The sequence below is a fragment of the Notechis scutatus genome, chromosome 8 (genome assembly GCF_049901735.1).
Source record: "Notechis scutatus isolate UNSWTSFEM ecotype Mainland chromosome 8, rNotScu1.2, whole genome shotgun sequence".
Taxonomy (NCBI): Eukaryota; Metazoa; Chordata; class Lepidosauria; order Squamata; family Elapidae; genus Notechis; species Notechis scutatus.
In genome coordinates this window covers 22,980,576-22,995,767 of record NC_142016.1, presented here as the reverse complement: position 1 = coordinate 22,995,767, position 15,192 = coordinate 22,980,576, and the positions used below count along the sequence as shown (strand labels likewise).

Genomic DNA, 15,192 nt, shown 5'->3' with positions numbered 1-15,192 from the left:
TTGCTTACAGAAACCGCCTCTCCATTAACCCTTATCCCATTCTTGGCAGGACTAGACTTCCTGTCTCAAGAACTTCTCTGGAGGTTTTTTCCCCCTCCTTTGCTGGTCCTTTGCTTGTGTGGAGTGACCATTCAAAGTTACAATGGCACTGAAAAAAGTGACTTACGACCATTTTTCACACTTACGACTGTTGCAGCATCCCCACAGTCATGAGAAGCCAGGCGAGGAGATGCGTGCCTCGATGTGAGTGATGTTGAGTTGACCACGCCCAGCCAGTCACATGACCACCAAGCCACGCCCACCAACTAAGCCACACCCACAGAACCGGTTGTTAAAAAATTTGAATCCCACCCCTGCCGCCCCTCCTTTCCCCGCCCAGTCAGCCTTTATCGCGCATGCCCAACATCGCTGACTGCGTTCTTCCCGCCCAGTCACTCCTTAAGATATTTCTTTTTTTTTTCCCCCTCCCAACAATCAGCACTTCCGATGCCGGAATTCCCCTCACTGTCTTACTGCTTCACCCAGGAGGCTTCCCTGAGGCCCCCAAAAAACAGGGTGGGTGGGTGCTGCAAAACAAAAGAAGCCACGCCCACCTAGTCACATGGCCAAGCCCACTTAGCCACGCCCACAGGCCCAGGTGTTACAAAATTGGAATCCCACCCCTGCTTCCAACTCGTGTTCTCACTTGAGACTCTCCAAGAAGAGATTGGACTGCCATTTGTCAGAAATGGTGTAGGGCTTGGGCAGGGGGGGGGGTTGGACTAGATGACCTATAAGGTCCCTTCCAACTCCGATGATCTGTTATCTGTTATTCTGTCACATGTAGTCCTCAACTTATTACCACAACCGAGGCCAACATTTCTGTTGCTAAAGGAGCTATCTGTTAACGGTCAGTAAAGTGTTGCAAGTCAGGGACCACCTGGGTTACCCGTTGAGCCAGATACCACCTGTTCTAATACCTGTGCACTTGGATCCTTGCCAACTCTCCAAACACCAGTTTGGTTTCCCCCCCACCCCTTTTGTTCTTTCTGTCCCTCTTCACTCCAGAAGGAAAGAATCTGGCAGCTCTCTAAATCGGTAAATATTAAAGGTAGAATTACAGGAAGGGAAAAAAAAGGTTTGCACAGTGGCTTGGGGACTGCCCTGATATGATTTCTTATTTCTACACAAAGCCTTTCCCAGAAATATTACCCAGCTGGGAGGAGGGGAGAAAAAACAAGTTGGTTTGTTCAAGTAGGAAAAATCAGTAGAAGCCGTGGCCGTTGACGGAGAGACCCAAGGAACGCCGCTGTCGAAATGGACCGGTTCTTCTTCTTTCTGGTGTTAGGGGTCCTTGTCAGCTTGGTTTGCTGCTCAGAAAAAGGTAAGAGGATTGGGAGAGGGGGAGGGAGGGAGGGAGGGAGGGAGGGAGGGAGGGAGGGAGGGAGGGAGGAAGGAAGGAAGGAAGGAAGGAAGGAAGGAAGGAAAAGAGGAGAAGGAAGGAAGGCGAAGAAGGGAAGGAAGGAAGGCGAAGAGGGAAAGGAAAGAAGGGGAGAGAGGGAGGGAGGGAGGGAGGAAAAGAGGAAAGGAAGGAGAAGAAGGGAAGGGAAGGAGGAAAAGAAGAAAGAGGGAGGAAAAGAGAGAAGGAAGGAAGGGGAAGGAAAGAAAAAAGGAAAAGAGGTGAAGGAAGAAAGGAGAAGAGGGGAAGAAAAGAAGGAAAGGGAGGGAGGGAGGAAAAGAGGGGAAGGAAGGAGAAGAGGGGAAGGAAGGAGAAGAGGGGAAGGAAAGAAGGAAAGGGAGGGAGGAAAAGAAGGAAGGGAGGGAGGGAGGGAGGGAGGGAGGGAGGGAGGGAGGGAGGGAGGAAGGAAGGAAGGAAGGAAGGAAGGAAGGAAGGAAGGAAGGAAGGAAGGAAGGAGAGATTGACACAGTGAATGGATCCATGTGCCTCACCTAGAATGGAAATTGTTTTTGATAGCTGGAGGTAAAAGATTTGGAATGCACTCCTCTATGGTTCTCTCAGGTCCCCCTTTTCTCACTTGTTCCCAAATGGGATGATGTGAAAAAGAGAAGGAAAAACTAGGAAAATCACCCCCAAAGAAGAGCACCCACTTCCCCTACCTTGGTTGAAGGGAGTGGGGACAATCGGTCATCTCTTCTCCAGGATCTCCAAATCTATGATAGCTTCTTCTTCTTTTTTTAAACAAGTTTTATTAATTTTCAAAGCACACAAATCATCATTATCCATTACATGTTTAAACCTTTTTCCATTATAAATTTAACAAGTCAGATAAACTATAATTCTGTTTTAAACCATTTCCATATAAACATACAAAAACCTCTTGTCCAATTTCTCTTTACTTCTCTTTACTCTTATTCAATTTCATTATTATTATTTCATCTATTTCTTTCTGACTTAGTTACCATTATTCTCATTCTATATTTCTGCAAGGTTTTATTAATTCTCCCCAAAAAAAAACATATACACACAACACATAAAACATAAAAAAATCTTTTGGAAAGTAACTTGGACCCAGGTATCTCTCTCTTCATGGACTTCAATTATATTCATGCTCATCTTACATATCATTACTTATTTTATTTACCATTCTAAGCTTTCTATATTAACTTCTCCACATATTTCACTCTTCTTAATTCTATCTTAATTAATCATCTTAATTTGAGTCATTATATTTGTATCTTTTGTCCCTTCTTTATTGTCCCTTTGTCTCGTTCCTTATAAAAAAAAAAAGTTTCTCCTGAAATCACTAATCAGAGTATGATGCCTTTCTATCTCCCCCTAAATTAATCAAATTAACCTTTAAAATAACGCCCAATACCCAATCCGATTTTGCTTGGTACATTCTATCTAAATAGTACATCCAGAGTAATTAAATACATAGTTAAACAATAAATCTAAATATTAAAAACAAATACTATAATAGAAATTTTATAATAACATCAATACCATAATCTTATTAAACTCTTTAATTAAAACTCAATATTCTAAACCTCCCATCATATTATTAAATTTTAAAACCAATCATTATTAAACATTTCAACATTTTAATCTCTTATCATCTCTTAAACCATTTAAGTTTTCTATTTCTAATACCATACTACATTATCATCTTATGTACCTTGCAAAATCTTTTTGAAGAAATTATACTTTATCCTTTATCCCTAAAAAAGATTCCTTTTTTCCCATTTAATTTCAAAACTTTGTAGCTTTTCTCCACCTTTTCCCTTTCTTTCTTCTCCCAACAAACCTTTCTACCCCCACTTCTTCTAGCCTCTGCCTTACTGGCTTCCCTTCTCTGTCGTGTTCCTTTTCCCTTTTGTTTACTATCATTATATTGATTTTGCACCTTATTTTTCCCTTTCTTAAGTGTTTTTTTAAATCTTAAGTCTTTTATTTCTCTTCCTTTCACTCTTCCTTCTTTCTTGGTCAAGTTCTGAAATTTATTAAAAATGGCTTCCTCTCCTTCTTCTTCTTCTGCTGTCTTCATCTGTTGTAATGTTTGTTGATAGTTAATAAGCGCCATTTCTAAAAAAAGGAAGGCTTCTTTCAAACCAGATTTACCATTTTTTTTTGCTTGTTCATAATCTTTTCTCAGTTCCTCAATAGAAAGAGCCATTATAAATCTTTTCTTTTTCCCTTCTTTCTTCTTACAACAACCAGAATATTCCAAAGAAAAAATAAAACAGTCCCAAAGTTATCAATCAGTCCAAACCAAGGCAGAGTTCTCACTTTCTATGACAGCTTCTTGATCCACCTCGGTGGCTTCCTTCATCCCTCATAGCCCCTTCCAACTGTTCTCGTCTTTTTCCTCTTTGTGGGGTTCAGGTACAAGGTACGGCGAAGAAAAAGAGAGTTTGCTGAGAAGGTCGAAACGAAGCAAGCTGTGGCATCCGTCCTGCACTTGTCCAGGTGAGTCTCAGCTCTTCATCTCCATTGGGGAGCTGGAAGAAAATTTGCCTGGTGGGTGTCGGAGTTCCAGAAAATCTCCACTCCAACCAAGAACTCTGAGACAGGCATCTTCTCAAAAGTTCTTTTTATTTGGGATAATAAACTGGCACATCAGGGAAAACCCGAATCTGAAAGTTCCAGGCTTCCTTACAATAAGAAAAAAACTACAAATCCACCCCTGCGCCCATCATTGTATCACATGCCCCAATCGCCATCCGTTCCAGCTTGAGATGTCCTCTCACCCAGGGGCAGAGATAACATGACCTTGACTTAGAAAAAGAATGTTATTATGTCTAACCACATACGCTCCAAGAAATTCCCCCCTCCCATTTTCCCAGGCTCAAAATGTGGCAGTGTGGAAGGGCCTAGTTTCAATATGGCTTCCAAAGCTGACAGGCAGTTTACTTCAGATTCTTCCGGCGCCAGGATTGTGTGGTTGTTTTGTTCATGGGTTGTCTTTTGGGTTTTTTTCTCTCTGTCTCTGTTCTAGGTGCCTGACTCAAAAGCAAACAAGCTTTGTTGTTCATCGTGGTTTCCCTTCTGAGGGTTGCATTTCTTCAAGGGGTGACCTGTGGGTCAGGAGAAAGAACCTCTGTTTCCTTCTCTGAGACACCATGTTTTCTCTTCCAGACATTCTTTCAATCGTCTTCTTTTAATGACCCCATAAATCCCTTGCGGAGGAGGAGCCTGGCCAACTGAATGGAGCTAGCAGAATGTTTATTGGCCAGATGCCCTTCCTGTCACCAATGCTGAGTTTTTGTTCAGCAGAGATATTCTCCAGAGAGAGAAATATCTGCCTCTACCTAGGATCGAACTCACAGTCTCTTGATTGTGAGGCGAGAGCTCTACCTCTAGGCCACTGCATCACCCCTGACAACCTTCTAATGATGGTTCCTAATTGCTTTTAGATTTAAATGAATTCCAACAGCTAAAGAAGCACAACCATGCCTGCCCCTGTAATGGACTCAGTTTACATAGTTTGTCAGGTAAGAAAATAATCCTGGGTGTAACTCGTGTGGAAGGTCAAGGAAGATGGGTGTGGGTGTTGTATAGCCTAAGGATCTTCTCAGGCGTGGGAGAAAGGAAGAAATCAGAAACCACCCATCGGGACATTTTGAGAATACTCCCTCGTTTTAATTCAGTCCATTTATTAAAATCACTTTTGATTTTGCAAGATACTACAGATAGTAGTATCAACTTACAACCACAATTGAAACCTAAATTGCTGTGGCTAAGCAAAACATTGTTTAAGTGAGTTTTGCCCCATTTTACGACCTTTCTGGCCACAGTTCTTAAGTGAATCACTGTGTCAGGATTCTGACACTTAACCCCATTTAAATCATGAGTCTCGAGCCAAACTTCCAAAACTTCAAAAGGATTTATTGGGAATTAAACTGTCCGGCATTGTTTGTTGTCTTCTTTAAAATACATATGTGCTTATTAAACAGTGTATTGTCTGGATCAATTTGCTTATACAAGATAATAGTAAGGTACTAGTAGTAATAATAATAATGATGATAATAGCCATAATAATAGTACTGATGTTTGTTGATATATAATAACATTCTTACATCATTTGCTTATACATATCAGTAATCTTTCATCTTCTAATTTCTACTCCTTTTGTCTAACCCAGGGATCCCCAAACTTGGCAAGTTTAAAACTGGTGGACTTTAACTCCCAGAATTCCTGAGCTAACATGACTGGAGGAGGAATTCTGGGAATTGAAGTCCACAAGTCTTAAAGCTGTCGAATTTGAAGACCCCTGATCTAACCATCGAGAAAACATATATCCCATGTTGAAAAATAGCTTGTTTCTTCCTTATCTTGCCTAGTGCCCAAATTTTGTTCACGTGACCATTGGGGACTGTGAGGACTGGTCCTAAATCATGTTGCTCGGTGTTGTTATAACTTTGAGTGGTCATGAAATGTGGTAAGTTGAGGACTTTCCTGTACAAGGAAGTGAAACTGGCAGGATGAACTTGAGACTTTAGCACCTGAGGGATAGATCAACGTTGCCAGGGGTGGTATTCTACAGGTTTGGACTGGTTCAGGTGAACCAGTACTTCTGGTGATCGTTTGGCCCCTGCCCTAGTCTGTTCTTTATGTTTTGCAGCTCAACTGGTTAGCGTACTCACCGAACCAGTTAAATCCCACCACTGAATGTTTTGTTTTATGAAACTCTTCCGAAGGACCCACAATACAACAAACCACCCTATCAGCAAGCCAACTGGCTTTTCAAATATTCAAACATACAGCCCACCCACCCCCAAAAAACTTAAAACACCCAACCTCAAGGTGAATACCAGCCCAAACATAATCTACTTCTAGGTAGTCTCAATTTGCAGCCATTCGTTTGCTGACTGTTCGAAGATAGGGGTGCCCTGAAAAAAGGGACTTATGACCGTTTTTCAGACAGTGAGGAGGTTGGACAGAAACCTGGGCCAGTCCTGGAGTCTGGGGAATGCTCTGACGAGGGCTCTGCGTCGGAGGCAGAGATGGGGCCAGGGCCGTCTGACAGTGATCAGCTGCCTTCGGAGTCAGGAATGAGTGGGGAAGAAGAACAGCTGGAGCCTGTTCCCAGTGTGCACATGCACAGAGCTGCCAGGAGAAGGGAACAGTTAAGGAACAAGGGCTGACTTGGGAGTAAAGGCTCAGGTGGACGGTGAATGGGTCACGGGATCCACATTTGGAAGCTTAACAACTGGTTCGTATTTATGATGGTCACAGTATCCCCGGGGTCAACGTGGTCACCTTTTGCAAAACAAGCCAAGTCAATGTGGAGATCAGATTCCCTTAATAAACTGTGTTACTATCTTAACACTGCAGTGGTTCGCTTAACAACAGTGGTGGGAAAGGTCGTAAGATGGGACAAAGCTCCCTTAACAATGGTCTCGCTTAACAATGGAAAAGTCAATTGTGGTCGTAAGTCAAGGACTTTCTGCATACCTTTCAGTCGATTAAAAGATTCATTATTTTATTTTATTTTTTTCCCTGTTCCCTTTCAGAACATCGCAATCCTCATCCCCATCGCAAGAGCAAGAAACATGCACTCCATAAGAAAAAATGCAAGATGTTTTTGAGACACTGCGCTTTTAACGGGATGCACATTCCCTTATAGGTTATCTTGGTTCTTGGCAAGACCCCTGAGGGGATTATTACCCACGACGCAATGTTGATTCTTCTGTATGCGCCTTTCTCTTTTTAAAAAAAAATATTATTGTTTGCTCTCGGAAACCACTTGGGTTGGTTGGAAATAAAGCTCGGAGCTTGAGGCCTTTGTGGGAGTGAATGGTCCGTAAAGAGTTGTGTGGACAAATAAAAGTAATAATAGAACTTGCTATATGTTGGGCACATTGCCTGCTCCGCACATTTTGCAACCCCTTGTAAAACCCAGAGAGGTGCAGAAAATAAAGGAGTTCCAATGGGGAAATTGTTTCCAAATGGGATTGAAGTCTTTAGCCTATCCGTTTAGATCAGGGGTCTTCAAACCTGACAGCTTTAAGACTTGTGGACTTCAACTCCCAGAATTCCTCCTCCAGTCATGTTAGCTCAGGAATTCTGGGAGTTGAAGTCCACAAGTCTTAAGTTTGCCAAGTTTGAAGACTCTTGGTTTAGATCCTTAAAAGTCAACCCGTTGTTCACTTTGAGGTGTTTTTGCCAGAAGTTGAACGTAAATGCCAATGTTCAGTTAAAATGGCAGTCACATCACAACTGTAGGACAGTGAGCACCCAAAATGTACCATGTGACCATAGGGGAGGGCAGTCAGAAATTCAGAACTGGGTCGTCAATTCATTTTTGGGTGGTTCGTTGTAGCTTCAGTCACTAAGTGACAGGTTGTAAATTGAAACTACTTGTAGCTTCTAGTTCTATATGCATCCCAAAGCCAGATACAGAATTTGGCAGCAGTTCATGGGTTATTATCTCTCATTTTTCCACTCCTTCTCTCTTTTTCCCTTCTCTTGTTTTCCCTATGTGGCTGAGGAGGAGAATAGAAATTATGTCCTCAGAGGTTCTTAGCTAATTTGAGAGGGATTTCAATCATTTCAGTCATGTGTGCTGAAGGTACACCTGAGCCTAGTACCGGTTCCCTGAAAATACAACCTACCCTGAAAGTAAGTCCTAGCTTGATTTTTACATGTGCGCCCAATATAAGCCCTACCCCACTAAAATAAGCCCCAATTAAGATCCTGCCCACTCCAGGATGCATGGGTAAAAATTAAGCGAAAAGGAGTCTGGGAACAATGCATGAGAGTGAGGTGAGTCAGTGGATGACATCCCCCGAAAATAAGACCTGGTGCCTTTTTGGGTGGCAAAAAAATATATAAAACAGGGTCTTATTTTCGGGGAAACACAGGACAAGAACACGGGATTAATTGCCAGGATTTCTAGTTCCTCTTTGCAAAGCGAAGTTATAAGCTGTCTCAGCCACATCCAAGCACTTTCTTCCATAAAATATCCGGTGGAGAAAATTTGAAATAGCACTCCTTGTGTTACTACTCTGCAGCTCAGTTTGCCGCGATTGAACCGTTGCCACCAGAATATAACCTTGCAAATTGAAACGAGATCTTAGAAACAGGTTCCTCAAAAGATTGGCACTAGAGTTCCTGATTTTTATCCTAAATAGGCCCAACACAGTTGGCTTAATCAGACTGATTGCAAACCCGGGAATTCACAGAGTTAAGGAAGAAGTGAGGAAAACTGTCATATGAATCAGCCCTCTTTGGTTAGCAATAGCAATGCCACTAAGATTTATATACCGCTTCCCAGGGCTCTACAGCCCTTTCTGAGTGGTTTACAGTGTCAGCCTCTTGCCCCCAATAATCTGGGTCCTCATTTTACTGACCTCGGAAGGACCTTGAACCAGTCAGGATTGAACTGATGGCAGTCGGCAGAGTTAGCCTGCAATACTGCATCCTAACCACTGGGTGGGTGGGAGGGTGGGAGGGAGGGAGGGCAATAGCACTTAGACTTATATACCGCTTCTCAGTGCTTTCCAGCCCTCTCTAAGCAGTTTACAGATTGCCCCAACAATCTGGGTCCTCATTTTACCAACCTCAGAAGGATGGAAAACTGAGTCAACCTTGAGCCGGTCAGGATCGAACTGCTGGCAATGGGCTATTAGTTAGTTGGTTAGTTTAACTCTCTCCTTAGGAGAAGATTTATTACTTTTATTGTCAGAGTACAATATGTGTACAATGAGATTGGCTGAGCCTCCCTTCGTGCACACACACACACACACACAACCAACACAACTCACAGTGAGGACAGAAGTCCCTAACCCAGTCCCAATCTTATTACACTATGTGACCTTACTGCACAACGCGCCAGCCCTGCAAGTCTATCATACTATCTTGACATGAAGTTATTTTCTGTTCAGGAGTCTGACAGCCCACGGGTAGAAACTGTTCTTCAGCCTGTTGGTGCGGCTGGCTCTGCTTCTCTATCTCCTACCTGATGGTTGGAGAGTGAAGAAGTGCTGACCGGGGTGTGAGTCTTCCCTGAGGATTTCCCAGTGAGCCCCAGTGAGGTCATCTAGTGGTATCAGGGAACAGCCCATGATGTTTTGTGCTGGGCTCACCACCCTATGTAATGTCTTTCTATCCACGGCTGTCAAGCCAGCATACCATACCATAATGCAATATGTGAGGACGCTTTCTATTATGGACCGGTAAAAGAAGGTCATCAGTCGTTGTTCTTTCGCAAGACCCTGAGGAAATGGAGTCTCTGTTGGGCCTTTCTGGCCACCTGGCTTGCGTTGATTTTCCAGGTAAGATCTTCGCTGAGGTAGACTCCCAGGAATTTAAAGGAGAAAACTTTCTCCACACAGCCCCCCTCAGTGTAAAGTGGGGCGGGTTCCTCTCTGTCCATTAGATGTCCATAAGACTAAGTATTCCCTTCAATTCTCCTTTACCTCCTTTCACCTCATTGTGTCTGTCTATATGCAAAGCTTCTTTCCCTCAAGCTTACAGTTTATCCTGATTTACAGCAAAGGCTGGAGTAAAACTATAAAGCTGTGACCGAAAAGCTTTATAGCTCATTGATCAAATATGACCAGCAAAGAAAAGAAAATTCTGTGCTCAATGCTTCATTAAAAACCAAATAAGACACTTGGAAACTGATGGCATCTTCAAGAAGCATTTTTCCCCCAGAATGTGGCACATCACGGGTTCCTTTGAAAACAGATGCATTAAAAACTGGTTTGACGTTTATTGGCCATTTTATTTTCCCATGTGTAGGTGGACAACGCAACCACACACAGGCTTAATTCTTCCTTCCTCCCTGCGTTCCTGCTAAAGCTAAGGATACGATCTCTCTTTTTTTTATTTTATTACAAAATATAACCTCTGACTGCCAAGCAAGCCATATAGAAGCTAGATGGCGATGATAAACCAGAAAATGCTTGGCTTATTTATGTACAGCATTTTATGCACGATAACAAGTTTTAGCATGTTGTGAGAAACCAAGCAGAGAGGAAGATGGATGGTGTTAGTCTTTAGCAACAATATCAACAACAAAATCAGTGGTCTAAGTTGTGCCTTTTACACTCACATACATTAAACTACTTATTTAATTTCAATTATTCTATTAAACTTTATTAAAAAGTAAAAGATTCCATGAGCTAGAGCTCACAAAAGCTTCTGGTTCTTAATAAACTTGATTACGCAGAAAATATGCCAGTTCTGATTATTTGCAGCCCAAAAGGCTTACTTCTGAGGGAGGTTGCAATGTTTAACCCAGAGTTTTCCAAACTTTTAAGATTGGTGGACTTCAATTCCCAGAATTCCTCAGCCAAGTTATTTTAAGATGAATGGATATCAACTCCTAGAATCCTCCAGCGAGCTTGCTTTATGTTGGGTGGACATCAACTCCCAGAATCCCCCATCCAGCATGCTTTATGCTGGGTGGACATCAATTCCCAGAATCCCCCATTCAGCATGCTTTCAGTTGGGTGGACTTCAATTCCCAGAATCCTCCAGCCAGCTTGCTTTCAGTTGGGTGGACTTCAATTCCCAGAATCCCCCAGCCAGCTGGGGAATTCTGGGAGTTGAAGTCCACCCATCTTAAAATTGGCCAGGTTTTAAAACCCCGTCTTACGCGAACTCTTTCAATATTAGAATTTCGAAATAAAATGAGTCACGGAGATGACCATAGACCACAAACCCGCCTGCGGTCAACCCAAATAAAATCCATTCCCGAAGCTTACTTTAAATTTAAACTAAGCGCCCATCAGGTCGCTTTTCTATTCTCCGTAGAAGCGGGGGGCGGCCCCTTTAAGAACGGCGGCACCAAAAAAGTTGGGGCGGGGTCAGATCGCTGTCTTCAAGGAAACTGGCGGGGTGACGTTCCAAAGGGCGCCCTACGGCGACTCCGCCCATTGGTGCGCGGCCGTCATGTGGCGCTTCCGAACGTTCGGGCTGAGGGGAAAACCGTTCCGTAAAGGGGCCACCTGTGGGCAGAAGTGCACGGCATTGGGTGAGTGGAAGGCGAGGGAGCGGGACGGGCCGGCAAATATAACACCCCCCCCCATGACGTGGAATGGGACGGCCCGTCCGGCGAGCCTTTGGTCCGCAGATCGGACGAGTCCATTGACGAGGGAGGGGGGAAACTTTGACACCTGGACCCCCTCCAAGGAAGTACGACAACAAGTGGCTTTGGGGGGCCGGGGGGGGAGGATGGTCATCCAAACGGTGCGAGGGGAAAAAAAAAAACAGGGCAGGCTTTATTAGCGTAAAGTGAAGGCTGGCACGACTCTTGGCCCTTCAAGGAACTTTTTCCAAGGTCTACTTTACATGCCTTTAATCCCAATATGCCACATTGTTGTTTGTGTCTTTGGTTAGTATATGTCGCTTGTCATGGAGAATGTGGCACTGAATGATACTTGATAATCCCCTTTGATAATCCCCTTTGACTTTTCTGGGGGGATTCTGGGAATTGTGGTTCTGGGTTGATGCGGGTGGAAGATGGAAGGAGATGAGCCTCCTTAGTTTAGGGGAAGGAGAATTGGAGGGTGGAAATTCATGGTAGACCCCCACAGTGAGCATAGAGGGTATGAAGATGGGCGCAGGCCTTCTTGAAGAGGCTCTCCAGATACATTAGGGACTACAGCTCCCATAATCCCCAGCTTGCAAAACCAAGCAGTGGGGATTCTGGGAGATGTGATCTAAAGGATCCAGGGGACATCTGGGCACCTGACACTAAGCCCTGATGGAAATAGAACAGTGGTTCTAGGATGGAACTTACGGACTTCAACTCCCAGAATTGCTGAGCCAGCCAGCATGGCTCAGGAATTCTGGGAATTGAAGTCCACGGGGTCATAAAGTTGATCACCCTTGGGATAGAAGGTACCTGGGGCTGCTGATTCAGGAAGTCCATTTTCCCCAACATGATGCCTCCAAGATGGACCAGACTCGGTTCATAACTTTCTAGGAGTTTGACTTAGCATGAAGTCAATTAGTGTAAATCAGGTTTTTTTTTCTCAAAAGCTTGGCTGGGGAATTCTGGGTGTTGAAGTCCACACATCTTAAAATGGCCCAAGTTGAGAAACAGGGATGTAAAAATGATTGAGAAATTCATTCTGTAATAAATCAGCCTGGCTGTCTATGGAGGTTCTCCGTGATCCAGGTCATGGTTGTTCCCCAAAGGTAACTGGACTTTCTGGTTTTTCTTTGAAGACATTTCGCTTCTCATCCAAGAAGCTTCTTCTACTCTGACTGGATGGTGGGGAATGGAAGGCTGTATACTCCTTGCAGACATCAAGCTGTTTTGATGTTTTGGATTCCAGATCCCATCATCCTTGCCAATTACTGAAGCTGTGTCACTAGACCGACATTTTATCGTATCGGAGCTGCATCAGTTCCAGGCAGTGGGATCACAGCTGTCAAAATTACTTAACTGAAAAGATCCCTGAAGGCCACCACAAATATAGCTTACTAGTTTATGTGTAAATCAGTGATTTATTCTTTTAAGCTGCATCGAGTGACGTGGGTAGTTTGAAGGCTTCTGAAAGTGGCCACTGATGATAAAATGAGGAAAGCGGACAGATTTCTTTTTTAAAATGTGCTAAGAATTGCTTGGTGATATTGAGCGCTGCTTCCTATGATTTCTGGGCTTGTTTTACAATAGGTGTAGCTGACCCAACAAAAACACTCTAGCTGGGATACCAAAAACAAGACAATAAAGCCATCAAACATTTTTTAAAAAAATAAAACATCAAGAAACACAAAAGGAACTTCCATGGAATTTATAGCTCATGGGAAAGGATTTTTTTTGGCCACGTATCTTCCCGGAAATTCAGATATCAGCTGCATCCATTTGAAAATCCAGAGAGATTATGTATGTGTTTTGCAACGTGAGGTTTAGGATTGTCTGGAGATTCTCAATCCTCCAGGTCAGGGGTCTCCAACCTTGGCAACTTTAAGACTTGTGGACTTCAACTCCCAGAGTTCCTAAGCAAAGCTGGCTGAGGAACTCTGGGAGTTGAAGTCCACAAGTCTTAAAGTTGCCAAGGTTGGAGACCCCTGCTCCAGGTCATGGTTTTCCCCAAAGTGCTTTTCTTTTCCCAAAAGGGCAACTGGACTTTCTTGAAAACATTTTGCTTCACCTCCAAGAAGCTTCTCCAGTTCTTCAGAAGTGGGGCAGGGAATTCTTAAGTCCATTTGCTTTTTGAAAAGCACCTCTGGGAAGTTTAGGATTGTTACGTTAAACCTTCAAATTCTGAAATGGGGTTTACTCCCAAAGTAGTTTCATGTTACTTAGATGATAAGTTGCCTCTCAGTTTTCTACCCACAATACTTTTGATCCTTGTAAGCATGCTTAAGTTGGAATAACCTCTATCTGAGTTAGTAGAACTCTTCCCTACCTAAGATTGTGCCATAAATATTGCAGTATCTGTACTCTTGAATGCCTTCGGACTTGCTCTTAATATTTTGAACAAAAATGGATGTTGGATGAGACTGCCTCAGAGTCTTAACTTTTGCTGAATTCCTTGTTGGTTGCTTCGTTTGCTTATAAACAAAATTTATTAGTCAAGCTAGCTATTGTTAACTAATTTGGAGCAAGAAAAACGGTCTTCTTATGCAAGAAATAATTGCCAGACAAATAACCCAATTGCATAACAGAAAGATTCCTAGGCGAAGTAACCACAACATTTCTTTAAATCTTGTCTTACCACACAGCAATACTCCTTAATTGATGTTTCCAGATGAAATTATTAGCTGGGAAAGAAGTCAATCTTTCTGTTGTATATCCTCTTCTGATGTATAAGGGTGAAGCATTTTGTTGTTCCTTGAGAAATTGCTACTGTTTTAGGACATCGAACCTGCAAATAGGTCAAGATTGCCACAGACTCTTGTTACACCATCCAACCGTAACTTGGCACTGCTATTTAATGAATCGGTTTTTCGCGTCCTTGCTGCCCTCGATGTAATAAGAGAGATAATCTATATGTTTTCTCTCTCTCTGCAAATTCAAAAGGATGCCTCTCTCTCTTCTAAAGCAGGAGTCTTCAAACTTGACAGCTTTTAAGACTTGTGGACTTCCAACTCCCAGAATTCCTCCTCCAGTCATGTTAGCTCAGGAATTCTGGGAGTTGAAGTCCACAAGTCTTAAACTTGCCAAGTTTCAAGACCCTTGCTCTAAAGCCTTCAATTTCAATGATGTCTTAACTCCCTGGAGACTTCCTCTATATGGGGGGTGGGTGGGTGTTTCTCCAAACAGGGCGACTTGGGGACTTCAACTCCCAGCATGGCTGGCGGGGGAATTCTGGGAGTTGAAGTCCCCAAGTCTTAAAATGGCCACGTCTGCAGATCCTTGCTTCATATAACCCACATTTTTGAATATGAGCACAGTAAGTACTCTATATCCCAGAACAAAAACTTGCACCAGTGCTGAAAGAACAGGGTGGAGAAAACTCGCAGTGGTGCCAGCTTCCTTCAACATTTCTTTTTCACTAGTCATTCCTGTTGTCATCACTGCAAAGGGTGAAGACTTTGTGTTTCTGTTTGCAATTTGACCTGACAGTTGGCAAAGGAACTGTTGCAAGCCTTAATTCCTTTTTTTTTTTTTTTCCGGAGGAACGTGTTTGCCCACCTCTTGGTTGTTGTTTTTTTTTTTTTCAAAAGTGTCCTGCCATTGCGTCATCGCAGCTGTACTTCTCCGCTGTAGAGCTATGGACTGTTTTACGTGTATGTTGGGCAAGCTGTGCACGCTCACAGGTACTGCTAAAATTACCTGTTCTGTTTTT

At 43.2% G+C, this 15,192-nt stretch overlaps 2 protein-coding genes across 3 annotated transcripts in view; both read left to right on the top strand.

Moving 5' to 3' along the window:
• The first annotated feature begins 1,263 nt into the window (after positions 1 to 1,263).
• Positions 1,264 to 7,220, top strand: LOC148129965 (uncharacterized). The gene is made up of 4 exons (XM_087971130.1): positions 1,264 to 1,363; positions 3,824 to 3,907; positions 4,855 to 4,932; positions 6,955 to 7,220. Exons 1-4 carry the CDS (start codon positions 1,297 to 1,299, stop codon positions 7,065 to 7,067), a joined length of 342 nt encoding a protein of 113 aa, XP_087827256.1. The 5' UTR covers positions 1,264 to 1,296; the 3' UTR covers positions 7,068 to 7,220.
• Positions 7,221 to 11,369: 4,149 nt separating this feature from the next.
• Positions 11,370 to 15,192, top strand: part of LIPE (lipase E, hormone sensitive type) — a 31,896-nt gene continuing 28,073 nt past the window's right edge. The window contains exon 1 of one of the 2 annotated variants that reach the window (XM_087971124.1): positions 11,370 to 11,584. Coding sequence is in view for 1 of the 2 variants with exons in the window: in XM_087971121.1 (XP_087827247.1) it covers positions 15,118 to 15,163 (46 nt within the window). In the remaining variant the exon portion in view is untranslated. Of the gene's footprint in view, positions 11,585 to 14,897; positions 15,164 to 15,192 lie in introns of those variants that run through there. The other variant, XM_087971121.1, reaches the window with a different exon arrangement.

Bases quoted from the DNA above. Each gene is read 5' to 3' on its own strand.
- LOC148129965 (XM_087971130.1), top strand. From the start codon at position 1,297: ATGGACCGGTTCTTCTTCTTTCTGGTGTTAGGGGTCCTTGTCAGCTTG. The intron at 3,908-4,854 runs GTGAGTCTCAGC...AATTGCTTTTAG, and splicing joins TCCGTCCTGCACTTGTCCAG to ATTTAAATGAATTCCAACAG. The intron at 4,933-6,954 runs GTAAGAAAATAA...GTTCCCTTTCAG, and splicing joins CAGTTTACATAGTTTGTCAG to AACATCGCAATCCTCATCCC.